The following is a 16,044-nucleotide window of genomic DNA, read 5'->3' as shown; positions in this document are numbered from 1 at the left end:
ATTACCCCATTTCTATTTTATTTTCATTGGTGTGTGTGTATGTGTGCGTGTGCGTGTATCTGTGTGCTTGTTTGTGTGTGTGTGTGTGTACGTGCGTGCGTGTGTATGACTTAGAGTATCTCAAAAAAGTAACTAGTGTAATTTCATATTCTGTTCTGTATGTTGATAAGCTTTGCCTTTCTATTTAACAAGCTTGGTTTTATAATAAACTAATGAGTTTGAAAGAAGCCTAGTTGAAGTCTCTTTTATTCTGGGTACCAGTAGTGAAGGTAAACAACGGGCCACGTTGGTGAGTAAATTAAACCTTTAAACTAATGGGATGACCTGTGGAGTAGTGGAGCTAGATCAACTGCGCACTCCTCTCATCCCAGTCATAATAATGGCGAGGACCACAGTAGCAGCCAAGCACCAAATACTTCACTGCAATCAGGCCATGATTTTGCAGTGAGACGTTTACATGGGAAATACATTAACATGGGCTTACTCATTTATAATAGGGAGAAGGCTGACACAAAAACTATGCCCAACAAGAAGCGGAATGGCACATTTAGGAAGTTCAGCAGATACGAGTTTTTAAAAATATATTATCGATATAGAAAAAAATACACAGGCAACCTCACAGTCAATGATATGCAAAAAAAGTATCAATATTAATGCATGATGTGCTTGCCTGCCTGTGTCAGTATGCCATGTGAACTCTTTATTTTCTAAGTTATAATATGAGTCTGCCACCATGTTATCATTTGCACTTGCCTCCACTTTAGCACGGTGAAGGGGTTAGAATCATGTTAAATGTGGCTAAAATGTTGTGGCAGTAGCTACCCACAAGCAAGCAGAGTATATTTGATTTCAAAGATTAATGATTTTTTTTAATAACTTAAAGAGATGGAAATGTGATTAATTATGCATACAGTATGAAAAGAAGCATCTTAAATCAGAGAGATCATAGTAATATTGATATATAATGGATCAGAATAAGTAAAACATATTGAAATTTTAAACAAAATAGAATCGGATTGAGAAGAAACTAGACTGATCGGTAGTAATATTTATTATTAGGGTTCATAATTTATAATTAATTTTACTAACTCTGGAGTTTATATTTAATACATCTGCATCTGAAATCTTTATCTGAAGGGATAAAGTTGAAATAATATACAAATCTGTAATGATTTGTGTATGTCAGGGAGTAGATGGGAGTCACAGAACTCAAGTAAATATGAGATAGAATATAGAAATTCAGTAATGCATTGCAGAGATTAGTGATTACAATGTTGTAGACAGATCAGACTAATGAACAATATATTGGAAGTCGATTAAGTTGCCAAAATCATACTTAGTTAAGTGCTATAGACAGCACGAGTTACATTTATCCCCTGTTAACTTAATGCTTATGATGCGTTGAAACAATAGTGTTGATGCTATTTCCTTTTTATTTATTCTGGGGATGTGGGCATCACTGGCAAGGCTGGTATTTATTGCTCATCCCTAGAGCACTTGAGAAGCTGGAAGTGAGCCACCTTCTTATACCACTGTAGCCAGGTATTGTAGGTAACACCCACAGTAGGGACAAATCTTCTAATATTAGCCTAAAGCATCTCACACCTTTGGCTGAAAAGTTTTAATTCTTGCAAGAAGTTTCCTACATGACATGTAGAAACAAATATATCTCACAAATCTGGTTTACTTCTTTTTTTATTTTAATTGGGCCTTTTCCCAAAGATGTTTGAGCCCAGTTTGGAAAGGAGTAGTACAGGGGAAGAGGTTATTACTCTGGAACACAGGAATAGCAGGCAGGAGATGCTGAGGGGAGCTGATGAGGGTAACAGGAGGAGACAGGAGTTTGGGTAGAGTTGGCAGAGCTTGGGTTTGAGCTGATCATCAGTGCAAGGCCGAGGGAAGGCATCAAGACCTGAAGCTTGGCAAAGTTTGCACAGACCAATCAGCAATAGTAGGGGCTCACTAAAATATTATGATCACAGTCTATTATAGACAAAAGGGGTTGGAAATTCAAGTAGAATAAGGTGGTACTGCATTCAGGGCTCTGCACCTACATAACATCCTCCCAAATCCTACAGATCGTGTTATTTACATATTGGAGACAGACCCCTGTTACCATTAACCTCTATGGAGCCATTTCTCATGTGATTTCAGGAGAAGTCCAGGAATAATCCAAGAATGTTCCAGATATGTTTACCAAGGAAGATGAAGTCCTTAAATGGAAATGGATTCCGTAGGAAGGGGGAACACCAGTGGAGAGAGGTTCTACTTCAATTTAGGAGTAGATATTTTAGGCCAAGCATTTTAATAATGTAGAGATAAATTCAGGAACTTGGCAGTAAATCCTCATAAATTAAAAAAAAATCTGCCATACAGAAGTTTAGTTTTGAAAGAGTTAATTACTTAAATAAATTTCTTCGAGATCAATCAGGAAAACAGTAAGCAACTACTATAGGTCTTGATATGTGGTAATTAATCCACTGCCACAAGAATGACCTCTGGTTCCATCAACTGCACTTTTGCTCTGCTCACTTACACTTGAGCTCTGATCTGATATGTTCTGCCTCCCATACAATGCGCTTTGGCCCATTACCGTTACTTGTTTAAATTGATAATTATGAAGGCTTCAAGGTCAACATTCAATAACCTAGAAGCCTAAAACTCATGACAGTCTCAACACTAAATAATACAGGATCAAGTACAGTGGCCATTTTGAAAAAGATAATCCTTCTAGGAATAAATCTGCATATATTCTCATTTTGAAAATGGACAGCAACCGGAAAATACTACTCATTTTCCTTCTTTTACATATTCCATCTTATCTGGGATCACACATTCACTCAAGTGATGAGCTGAGTACCTGACCCATGGCTACAACCCTAGTTTCCACTGGTACACTAGAGCAGAGGCAGTGATTCACCTGATTTCCAACCATCCACGTGGAAGACTGTCCCATCTTCACTGAGGGCCTTCCTGACAGTTTGCCTGTTTAGTAAACTTGCAATGTGGTGAATGGTGAACCTGTGCCTTACTTCATGTGTCAGCAGGTTTGATTGCACACATTCATCAATGGTTATTTTACCCAGGCTACTTCTCAATGTTCAATGATCGAAACCCTATTAGCGTCATAATAGCACTATTTTCACAAAGTAAGCAGGACATGCAGATGTATTGCAATGTTTTATTCTGAATATACAACACCTGGTTACAAAGGTTTTTCTCAAGAGGGAAAGTTTGACCGTGTAAAGCAATTGACTTGATAATCTATTTCTGTTGTTACAACTGGCCCTTGGGTGAGGTCTCCCAATTTGTTCTTTGAATGGGGCCCTAATTTTGTTATGCTCCTGGGCGAGGAGGAATGAGCTGGCTCCCCTTTTTTATTCAAAGCGCCCCTGCCCCTGCCCCTGCCCCCAGGGCAACAAGACTAATTTAAAAAGGACTCCCTCTTGGATACCTTTTCCCAGTCCAAACGTATTTTCCTTTTTTAAGGAGCCAATTTAACCAGGCTTTCTTGAGTCAAAGAAAGATCAAGTTTATTACTTACTAAAAACCCAAGAAAAATAATAAACCCAACACATATATACATAGATAAGAAATGAGAATTTACAAGTCCAAATAAAAGTTAGAAAAAATACAAGAATCAGTCTTTATCTTGTCTGTGAGGCATAGATGGTGATATGTTGCGGCCATTAAGTTGGGTGATTCCAGTAGAGCTGACTTTGGTAGTTTTGTAGTTGGTTTGGAGACACTTGGCTCTGCTGGATAGCTGAAGAAACTGTCCTATTTCTTTTTGATTGTGGCTTCTGCTAGCCTTGCCTCCAGCAAGGAAAAGAGAGGGCGGAATCGTCCCAGATTTGCACTAAGTGCAGTAGTGTTGTTTACCGCTGGCCGCGATGGCGGGTTTTCACGTCACATCATCCCAAGCCCACCATATTATTTATGCATTCCCGGGAAACACGCCGTTTCCATGGCGGGAGGGCTCTGATTCGCTTGCCACGCCGTCACCTCACCGCTTCATCATGCCAGGCACCACATTTAAAGTATGGTCGCACTCAGTGCTTCCAGCCTGGGACTGCAGCAAACAAGACTTGGCCCCTAAGGACAAGAAGACTGCAGCCCTCGAGAGCCCTTTGGATGTCATGGAGGCCCACTGTGGTGTCCTCTAACCCCACTCTGGCCGCAGAAGGGGCAGCAACATTACCACTCTGGCTTGGTAGGCGATGGCAGTGGTGGTCAGTGCCAATGCTGCACAGAAGAGGTTGGCCATCTAATGCAGATTGAGGATGAATGCTCTCATCTGTGCAGCCAGGGTATGACAACCATCTCAGCACTCTAAACTTACACACTCAAGCCCATCACACATTCACTGACATCTCATTCACTACCAGCACAAGGGGCATCACCAGCCATTCTCATATACATACCCTCACATCTCCATCTGGCCTCATTTCCTCTGGAGGCTGCCTCCTCAGCTGTCACCATCTTGAGGCTACTTGCCCAGGCCAACAGGTGCCCCCACACACACCTGGGCTACCCTCCTTCCCCAGTACAGCTCTTGTCCTGCAGCCTCTTTCCTTGCCTGAAGCCACTTCTCTCACTTTGCCAAGTAAGCTCTAGCCCTGCAACCATTGTAAAGCCACCCACATATGGCTGGTCTGGTGACTAGAAACCTGCCGGGAGCCACCCTAGGGGTTATGTGATGCTATCTGTGAAGCCTGGCGCGATGAGTGCGAGTGCTGACCAAAGCAAGGTAGGCAAACAAACCTTGAAACTCTGAACGAAGTTCAGCCCGCCAAGTGCACATCACTTATTTGCTGCTGTGAAACACGTTGGCATGTTTTCCTGCCGACATAGGCGGATGATCCAGCAGAGGGGGCGATTCTGGCAGACTGGCCCAAAAATGATATGCTGATGCATTACAATGAGGTTCATGACGTCCGATGGTAGGAACGTAGTCCGCTATCGGTGGGCTGAGAGGACAATCGTGAACTGGTTTCACGCCTTCTCGAAATCGGTTGCGTCATATTAGCCACTCATGACACCGAACATGCCCGACACCGGCGGGCATGGAAAATCTTGGCCAGAGAGAGAGACTTCGCCTGCAACTGCAGTTGCTCTTCTTGCTGCTGTCATACACACAGCACACCCGCACACACTGCACTGTTCTGCAGCTAGCTTTTTAACCCATTTTCCCTGTGTGTTCCTGTAAAGGGGAAAAAAAACATGCCTTGCGCCCAGAGTCTGTTTTCTTTGATCTCTGACCATTTTCCGCATTCTGAGATATGAATCAACAGGAGATGGATTTTAGGTGACTGCTGAGGTGTGATAATCAGTCTTCTGTCTCTGCAGCCACAAGAGATTAAAGTTCAGCCTTTGGCATCTTTCTTATCTCCCTTTCAAGTGTCCCTGCTTGAAGAAGGCCATGACACTTTTTCAGGTACGACATTCCATGTTCTCTCTGGACAGGTCTCTCACTATAATCCACATAGGAATTTTCCAGAAAGCAGTCACTTTACATTATTAGCCATCTTTTGCTCAGTGCCCTTGCTTTTATTTCTTTAAAAACACACACGTTTTCCTTAAAAAGTTCAATATGCCTGTAAATAATTTGTGGCTGTGACACAGTGATGAACTTAAAAATATTACAGGATGCATTACAAAACATTATATAATATTTTACAATATCATAATAATCTTCCCCATGGATTGTGGCAACGACAGTTGTTCCTATAGATAAACAAGAAACTGATATAGCATCAACGATGGTAATGGTGCCATTATGTGAAGACATTGGTTGTGGAAACATATCAACTGCACTTTCATATCTTGAAATCATAATCCAAAATGATCAATTCTCTCAGTAGTTGTGCAGTCACATTTCACTTGTGAACAGTCAAAGGAAACACTGCATTGTTGCCAATATAAAATAATAAACTATTAACATCAATTTTAAACTGGCATCGAGCCGATGGGCTAAATGCCCTCTCTCTGTGCCATAATGATTCTATGGGCAGAGTTTTACACTTGGTGTGCAGGCGCGTGCCCAACACGCCAGAACGTAAAATGACGCACGATGATGTGGGGTGTGCGCCCTGACGTCATCACGAACTTGCACGATACTTCGTTCGGCGGGTGCGCGCCAGAGTTGGCTGCGCGCCCACCGTTAATTGAAAGGCCTATTAAGGACCTAGCTAACCTGAATTTTACGCTGCCCGTCCAACCTTACGGTTGATGGGCAGGTGAAAAGGCCAAGCAGCCTTTACGTTCTTTAGGAAACCTCATCCACGATTCCTATTACAAATTAAATACAAACTTTCTTTTGAAAATAAAAACATGTCCCAAATCATGTGACATGAGGGGACGTGTTTCGTTAAATTTTTAATGTAGTTATTTTTAAGAAGTGCTTCAATCTCCGAGGCATCTCCTTGCGCATGCGCGAACTGCGTGAGAGGTCCGGCTCTCCCTCCTCCCCCCGCTCGCACAGGTAGTGCTCAGAACGACCGCCCGTGATCCTTAATTGGACTGCTCCTCTGAAATCGCGATGCGGAGTCGATCGTGGGCAGTGGTCGGCTCCCTAACCGCCCCCACCCGCTCCAGCTGAGCCCGCCCAACGACTGGAAAATCCTGGCCTATGGCATGATGACATCATTTCAAAACCATGAAGGCACCTTTAAATAAGGTCGTTATTATTGAGTGAATAGTACAAGTGTTTGCATCTCCAACCTACAAAGCTAAAACCCAGAGCAGCATATATTATAAAATTGTAGAATGATTACAGCACTGAAGGGAGCCACTTGGCCCACTGAATCTGTGTCGCTTCTCTGCAAGCATAATTTCATTAATCCCAGTCCCAAGCTCTTTCCCATAACTCTGCAAATTTTCTTTTCAGGTGCTACCCAATTCCCTTTTGAAAACCACAAATGAATCCACCACCACCACACTCTCAGGCAGTACGATTCAGATCCTAATCACTTGCTGTGTAAAAATGTTCCTCTCATCTTGCCATTGGTTCTTTTCTCAGTCAGATTAAATCAGTGTCCTCCAGTTCGCCTTAAATCAGTGCCTCTGGTTCGCCTTAAATCAGTGTCCTCTGGTTCGCCTTAAATCAGTGTCCTCTGGTTCGCCTTAAATCAGTGTCCTCTGGTTCGCTTAAATCATTGTCTCTGGTTCGTCTTAAGTCAGTGTCTCTGGGTCGCCTTAAATCAGTGTCTCGGGTTTGACTTAAATCAATGTCTCCGGTTCGCCTTAAATCAGTGTCTCTGGTTCGCCTTAAATCAGTGTCTCCGGTTCGCCTTAAATCAGTGTCTCTGGTTCGCCTTAAATCAGTGTCTCTGGGTTGCCTTAAGTCAGTGTCTGGTTCGCCTTAAGTCAGTGTTTCTGGTTCGCCTTAAATCAGTGTCTCTGGTTCGCTTTAAATCAGTGTCTCTGGTTCTCAGCCCTTCTGCCAATGGGAGTAGTTTCTCTCTTTCTATTATGTGTAGGCTCCTCATGATTTTGAATACCTCTATCATATCTCCTCTCAACCTTCTCTTCTCCAAGGAGAACAGTCCCAACTTCTCCAATCTCTACATAACTGAAGTTCCTCATCCCTGGGACGATTCTCATAAATCTTATCTGCACCCTCTGTAAAGCCTTCACATCCTTCCGAAAGTGCAGTGCCCCCACTTGGGTGCAAAGTCCAGTTGAGGCCGAACCAGTGTTTTATAAAGATTCATCATAACCCTCTAGCTTTTGTACTCTATGCCTCTATAAAGCTCAGGGTCTCATATACCTTATTAGCCATTTTTTCAACCTGCCCTGCCACCTCCAACAAATTTGTGCACATATATCCCAGGTTCTCGCCTGAACAAATGGAAAAAGAGAATGCTGATGTGGAGAAGGAGAGTGGGTGAGTTAGAGAGGTGAAACAAATAAATGAGGAAACCCATATTTGTTTTATTATTTCATGGGATGAGGAGCCATCCTGAATTACCCCTAAGAAGGTGGTGGTGAGCTGCCTTCTTGAACCGCAGCAGTCCATGTGATGTAGGTACAGCCACATCGGGATAGTGAGTGACTTGGAGGGGAACTTGCAGGTGGTGATGCTCCCATGTACCTGTGCCCTTGTCCTTCTTGGTGGTAGAGGTCATGGATTTGGAAGGTATTGTTGAAGGAGCCTTGGTGAATTCTTGCAGTGCAGGTGGTGGAGTGAGTGAATGTTTAAGTTGGTGGATCAAGTGGGCTGCTTTGTCCTGGGCAGTGTCAAGTTTCTTGAGTGTTGTTGGACCTACATTCATCCAGACAACTGAGCACTATTCCAACACACTCCTGACTTGGGCATTGTAGACAGTGGACAGGCTTTGGGGAGTCAGGAGGTGAGCTACCCGCCTCAGAATTCCCAGTTTCTGACCTCTAGTAACCACAGTGTTTATATAGCTGATCCAGTTCAGTTTCTGGTCAATGGTAACCCCTAGGATGTTGATAATGGGGAAATACAGCAATAGTAATGACATTGAATGTCAAGAGGAGATGGTTAGATTCTCCCTTGTTGGAGATGATCATTGCCTGGCACTTGTGTGGCACAAATGTTACTTGCCACTTATCAGCCAAAGTCTGAATGTGGTTCTGCTGTCCAATTTATCTCCTAATCACTGAAACTCCAATTTCAGAAACACTTCTCTATTTCTTCCAATGGCATTGGTTCCAACCTGAGGCCCAGCTTCAGGCTGTTCCCCACATATTTTTCAAAATATAGGCCCAAAAGTTGAGATGTCACCAGTAATTTAATATTAATTAGTTGATGAGGCAAAGGAGTTAGGTCACAGATCAGTCATGATCTCACTGAATGGCAGAACAGGCTCGAGGAGCTAAATGGCCTCCTCCTGGACCTATATTCTCAGAAATGATACTGGGGCTAAAGGAGTTACATTGTGAGGATAGGTTGCATAGACTATGCTTGTATTCCCTTGAATTAAGTACTTAAGGGTTGATTTAATTACAATTTAATAGCGTGGACAGGTAGAAAGTATTTCCTCTGGTGGAGGACTCCAAGAAAAGGGGATGTAACATTCAAATTAGAGTTAGGCCACTTGGGGGTGATGTCAGGAGGCACTTCTTCTACAAAGGGTAGAGAAAACCTGAAACTTTCGCTCCCAAAAAGCCAATAAGTTGAGGCTGTGGGTCAGTTAGAAATTTCAAAATTGAGATTATTGGAGTTTTGTTAAGTAAGACTACAAAGGAGCTTGCAACCAAGGCAGGTAAATTGAGTTCAAATACAGATCAACCATGATTGCATCGAATGGCAGAACAGGCTCAAGGAGCTGAATGGTCTCCTACTGCTCCTATATTCCTACCATCATTCTCAAATGTACAACAATGACCAGTATGGAAATGGAAACGTCACAGAGGCACTTCAGGGAACACTGAGCAGATAGTTGGTTAAATCAATTACTGGAGCAGTGTAAAATTTGTTTTATGCATTATCTAACTGAACTAGGAGGCCAGAATAAAAACATGCCTTAAGTCTATAAACTTAAAACAATATTGCTACCTAATAATACAAACTGTTCACCAAATTATCAAGTTCTAGCTTCAATTTGTGGAAAACATAAAATAAATTCTACTCCCTAATATTTCCCAACTACAGTGTAATGTACATTTGAACATTCCTCACAAGACAACTAAATAAAAGCTTGTATTATTGAAATAATCAACAATTGTCAAGTAGAAAACAATTCCTATTCTTTACTCAAATTCATTTGCAGCCTGACTCAGTTTTATGAATCTGCTTTTTACCTACAAAATAAGATATAACTGTGGCTTTGGGCAAAACAGTCCCAAGTTTACCTATTAACAAAGCAGACTGTCCCCAAACAGCAAGATCTAAGCCATCCAGTTCATTAACAGCCACCCAAGCCTATTATTCTGTTTACTACTTAATAGATATTCACTGCCACAATTCTGCCTTGTGTGTGCAGAGATTCAATTTGACCAAATCCCAGGTGCAAAGTAATCCTGATGGAGATTAACTGAATTTATCTCAGATTTCTCCTGAAAAGCATCATAGTGAGCTGATCTCTTGATGTTTATCATCTCATTTTGGTAATAAGAAAGGTAGAAATGCAGAAACTAGTAATTCATCCTTTCTCATTTCCTCTAACCAACCCATCCCTACCTCTGGCACAGCTGCATTCAGAAACCTTTAATGAGTGCTAATACTGTTTGTTAAAAAGAACACATTAAGATTGAACCTGTAGTATTCAAGCTACAGGGACTGAAAGCTTGCAGCACTGTTAAGAAATCCCAGTCATGATCAATATTTGAAAAGATTAAACACTCCTGAGTATTAAGTCTATCCATCACAGGTTTAATGCATTCATATAGATCACTTGCATGCATTTATCAGAGATAAACTCAGTTGCTCTCTCTCCATTTTCTACAAACGTATTAACTTTCTGTTTATTTTCAAGTGACAACTGAATTAGTAGAAACAAGCTTCTGGAATAACGTGAGGTATGCCTTCAAACAAAAATAAATATGAAGACCAGTCTATAAGCTACTAAAGTCTTTTTTTTAATGTAATTGAACTATTTGTATGTCACTGAGCTTTCTATATACCTCAGTGAATGCAGGGGAATAATTGACGTGATTAGAAGTGTTTCGGGATGGATACTGTATTTTAAGACAATAAACCACCAACATCTATGGCTATGAAACATCACAAAATGAAATAATAGCTTTAAAACACAAGACTTTACTAATACAATGTGTTCTTATAAAAGTATCCCCTTTAATTCAAATTGTGCAATGCTGGCCATATACTTGAAGTATTTTATGGTCCATATGAACAACTCTGTTGAGATGCTAAAATTAAGTTAGAAGAAAGTTATTTATTTAAAAAAAAGGTACAACACTAATTATGGTAGTTCCAAAGGAAACTGGAATTTGCCATATACCTGCAATCCATTAAAATTGTGCACTGCAGCTTCAATCCAGGAGGCAGCAAGTTACATTAATACAAAAAGCAAAATACTGCGGAAGCTGGAAATCTAAAATAAAAACAGAAAATGCTGGAAATACTCAGGAAGGTTGGCAGTATCCACGGAGAGAGAAACAGAGTTAATGTTTCAAGTCTGTGATACTTCGTTAGAACCTTACCTTAATGAATGTAATGAATTCTTCCACTCTTCCATTAGCAAGATTGAGCTTCTTCTGAATGACTCCAAGAGCCTGTTCGCTTTGCATTGCCAGTCCATGCATCTGCTGCGATGCTGTTGTTTCCAATTCTGTCATTGCTGATTCAGCTTCAACTACTTTGGTTTTAAGATCATGCAGTTTTTGATTCTAGAATTGGTGGAAAGAAAACAGTCAAGTAAAGTAAACTGAGTGGTATGGTGCAGATATGCAATAACTTCATTATTTAAGGGACAAACATGCATCTTCACAGATGGATCCATGAGCAGGAAGATTAACAGTGTAATAAGGTTCCTTAAGTGATTCTGTTTTTGCATTCCTGGCCGATTAGTTAAGTTTTAATTAAATCAAAATGTGGCTTTTGAATGTGTGTTTTGCGAAAATATAATTTGGATAGCAAGAACGAGAAAGTAGCAGAGAATCACAATGCATTTGCAATAACAATCCTTTAAAGTTTCTCCAGCAATCACTGAGTTATTTAATCACTACAACCATCAATAAATGTAAAACTCCTGTTGTGAAATGAGCAATTGTTGGAGAAAATGTCTGAATGGCAGCAGAGTTCTGACAATCTGAGATAGTGTGAGTGGTACATGCATAATAATATAGCAATTCAAGAAAAAACTGCATGGGGAATGATAGGCCCTAAAAATGCACGCAAGGGCAGGAAGTGTGACAGTGTGTCATAGTCAAGATCAGCATTGCTTCTGCCAATTCATGATGCAAGTATGATGCAATAAGGAAATAAGTAGCTGCTCGAGAAATTTGCAAAATATAATGTACTGGCAGATAAATATTAACAAAGGCATGAAAATTAAGATACTTTTGTCAGAAATGAATAATAAGAAGGTTTATTAAGCTAGATTATGCATATCATAACATAATCAGAAAGAATCAAATGCAGGAAGCAACTTCCATATGCCAGGTTCTAATGGGGAAGGACTATAAAAAACACACTTACGATTTTGACACACCTTATGCACAAAAGAAATCATCATTCAATACCACAACCCTACCCATTTTTATGCTTGGTGGCAGAACTGGCACAAGAGGGTATAATAAGCAACAGGTGGTGGAATCCCACACATTCATAGAATCTTACAGCATAATGGAGACCATTTGGCTCATCATGTCTGTCCCAGCTCTTAATTAGTCTCACTCTCCTGCTCATTCCCATTGGCTTTCGTCTCCCTTTCCAGTATTTAACCAATTCCTTTTGAAGTTCCTTTCATGGATCTGAGTTCCCTGTTTTGGAGGGAGTGAGAACTTAAAATGCTTTTAGGATCATGGAAATTGAGATAGAGGGAAGAACTTGTAACGGGCACTATATTGATGATATATTCTATTATTCCAACATATTCACCTACACTAATTCAGCACTTTGTGGCAATGCAGTCTGCGAATGAACAGATGTATCATATACAGCGTATCATGGACTTTTCTCAGAAATCAGGGGGAACCCAGTGGAGCAGCAGACTTATCCTAAAACGCACCACTTTCTTCTCTCTGGTTTGCCATCGGGGCCAGCATAAATAAGAAAATAGTATTGTAGAGTAACTAAGGATAATAGGGAGAGGCATTTGGGATGAATTAAGGAGAGGTTATAGTGGTACTAGATGAAGGGTCAGCTGGAATATTCTAATGGGGCAGGGATACCATTCAGATCCCCTCTTCAGGCCCCACAAACCCATTCTAAATGCCTACATAAAGAGGCAAGCCTCATTTAATGCATATAGAATTGAGTTCTCTGCGGGTTCCTTCTTACCCTCATGTACTATAAGGTTCACTTCAGCCCATTTAAAGACCCATATTCCTCAACTTGCTCGGTCTAATGGCCTCTTGTCCTATACCAAGTGTGAAATGGCAACATCCTGCATTGACAGTCCCTGCCCATGGGCTCCCTTGACAGTATTTGCCTTGCACAGGAAGGCCTGAGGTTTCATAAGCCCTTACAAAGCTGTCTGGAGAATCCTGGAGACAGCTGGGCCTCTGCTCAACTGGTGCTATTTCACAGTAAGTTCCACCAGAGGTACTGAGGACTATCTGAAGAGGTATGTGGCCTTGGGGTTTCAGGTTGGTGAGTAACCTGAGGAAACACAATTAAGGTTTGTTTTGGTTTAGGAAGTCTTTCAATCAGCCTTTACTTCAGTGTGAATAACAAAACAGCTTAAGGTTGAGTATTTAACTCAGTCAAACTCAAAGCTTTTTCAATAATAACACAATGAACAGAGTTGACTCGTAAAATTACATATTTACAAATCAAACAAGGTTTTACAGCAGAGGAATTCACTGTAATAATTTATATTCCAGACTTCAAATTCATCACTGAATGATAGCTAACCTATATCTCATAATATTTTGTGAAAATATACATTCTTGTTCTCAAATTTAACATACATCTTCATGCTATGAAGATCTACTAGACAAGAGGGCGACCAATCTTACCTTTCTATCCAGTTCTCCAGTAGTCTTACGGTGCATTTCCTCATATACTGATTTCTCTTTTGTCGCAACATTAAGTCTTTGTTTTAGCGACTCTGTAAGTGCCTTTCTGGTAGAACCTTCTTCAGTCAGTATCCTTACCTTTAAAAAAATCAAACACATAACATCTCTAACATGTTGTAAATTATTGAAGTGCCAGAATACTTGCATTTTCACTATCTCAGAAATTATTGAGTACGAGGTACAATGCTACAACTACAGGAATGGGACAAATTTAGGGTCACAATAGATATTGCTTCATGGCACAATGCCTGTGACAGGGAAAAGTGGCAAAAGTTGGTTCATGTTGGTAAGACAAAGCTGGAAGCTGGTCCTGGACCCAGTTGGCCGAAAAAAGAGGAGCCTAAAGGAAATGAAGGAAAGATCAGTCTTTCAGTCAGTCTGACACCCATTGTGCCTGGTGCAGGTAAACATCAGGCTTTACAGTCAATTGAGAATCCGCAACTTGTATTAATTGGAGATAGTGTCATCAGCAACCATCAACAAATTATCATGACATGCTGTCAAATGGATTCTTTATTAATTAAAATACATAAATTTATAGTAGATTTCTTATACATTTGATGTAAAACAATTGAAATACCTGCAGATCTTTCATTTGGAGTGGTGAAGATGTGCACGTGGATAATCCCAAGCAGCTACACTGCAGTTATCTTTGAATGCCACCTAACTAAGTTTGCACATGTTTTATCTGCTATATACATGTAGAATGTCTTGGTTTAATCACTAGATGCCTGCCTTGGTTTTGGGCTCAAGAGACACAAACTGGAGTAATAGTCGGACACAAAGTGTATCTGATTAACTTCAGTGAAACATTAGACTTCTATGGAGCAGGGTTAAAAGGTAATACTGAGCTAAATAGAATTTTGATACTACTTTAGTTTTGATTACTACTTTAGAAATCTAGGATGTGCAGAGATCACAGTAAGATAGAATATCTATCATGTAGACATAAAGTCCACTAACACTAATCTAAATAAGGTAAGAGCAATATAGTCTTTCAGAACAGTGGCTTCAGGCTCAAAAAGAGAGTCTATATCTTGTGAGGTGGCAACATTGAACCTGGGTTTCTTTTGGGCTTCCCTGATCCCAATATAGATGTATACATCCTTGAGGTACAACACAGTGAGCTGGTATCCTAGCTGTACTGATTAAATGATATGTAGGATGGCAACTATGCTGAAATTCTGCTTCAAGCTGAGAGCATTTATAATTTTAAGGTCCAGAGCTAGTCTAGAACATTTTGTTTTTTTATATTATACATAAAATGCCCCAGCAGAAGTGCTGTAAGTCTGCATTCTCTACCTTTGCATCTACTGGTGGTGCTCTCTGTCTAAATGTATTATAAAATGCAATAACATAAGAAATAGGAGCAAGAGTGGGTCTTCTAACCCTTTGAACCTTTTCAGTCATTCACTAAGATCCTGGCTGATCTTCTAACTCAGCATCTTCCTGCACTATCCTCATATCCCTTGATTCCTTCAGGATTCAAATAGCTATCAATCTCTGACTTGAATACACTCAACAATTGAGCATCCACAGCTCACTCTGATAAAGAGCTCTAAAGATTCACAACTCTTTGGGTGAAGAAATAGCTCCTCATTTCAGTCTTAAATGCCTGGCCACTTATTCTGGTACTATGACACCCCAGTCAGTGGAAAATCCTCCCAGCATCTACCTGTCAAGCTCCTTAAAAAATTTATGTTTCAACAAGATAATTTCTCATTTTTCTGAATTCATGGTGAATGATTTTGGAAAAAGGTTTCTGAACTTTGCAAAACAAGTTTTGAACCATGATACTATGCCTTTTGACAAAGTAATCGTAATGTCCAATTCTTTAAGCAAGAAATGTGATTAAAACAATTACCTTCTTTTCCATATCCTCTAATAATCCCTTATACATTTTATCATTTTCCTGGTTTGCTTTCAGTTTTGATTTAAGATCTTCCACCAGTTGCCGCTTCATACTGATATCTCTCTCCATGCGGCCAATCCTGCAGGGAAATACACCAAAGATAAAATCCAACTTATCACCTAAATACAAGTTCAGGAAACACTTACTGATAGTTTGCTAAAAAAATATTGATATAAAAAAATTGATTAGCATTTATATTAGAACTGGAGGGCATACCATAATTTATGTGGAAAAGATATGCAAGTAAACAAATCACCTTTGAGTATAAGAACAAAAATTGGTGGAAATACTCAGTAGGTCAGGCAGCATCCATGAAGAGAGAAACAAAGTTAATGTTTCAGATCAATGACCCTTTATCTCTCTCCACAGATGCTGCCTGACCTGATGAACACTTTCACCATTCTTTGTTTTTATTTCATATTTCTAGCATCTGCAGTATTTTGCTTTTGCATCTT

The 16,044-nt window shown here is 40.3% G+C and overlaps 1 protein-coding gene across 1 annotated transcript in view; it reads right to left on the bottom strand.

The window, feature by feature from the left end:
• cntln (centlein, centrosomal protein) overlaps window positions 1-16,044 on the bottom strand; it is a 391,318-nt gene that overhangs the window by 63,262 nt on the left and 312,012 nt on the right. The window contains exons 22-24 of the mRNA XM_041185504.1: window positions 15,542-15,668; window positions 13,618-13,755; window positions 11,137-11,322 (exon numbers count right to left, since the gene is read on the bottom strand). Coding sequence (XP_041041438.1) covers window positions 11,137-11,322; window positions 13,618-13,755; window positions 15,542-15,668 — 451 coding nt within the window. The remainder of the gene's footprint in view (window positions 1-11,136; window positions 11,323-13,617; window positions 13,756-15,541; window positions 15,669-16,044) is intronic.

This window comes from Carcharodon carcharias, chromosome 4 (assembly GCF_017639515.1).
Source record: "Carcharodon carcharias isolate sCarCar2 chromosome 4, sCarCar2.pri, whole genome shotgun sequence".
Taxonomy (NCBI): domain Eukaryota; kingdom Metazoa; phylum Chordata; class Chondrichthyes; order Lamniformes; family Lamnidae; genus Carcharodon; species Carcharodon carcharias.
This window is presented reverse-complemented; position numbering and strand designations above follow the sequence as displayed.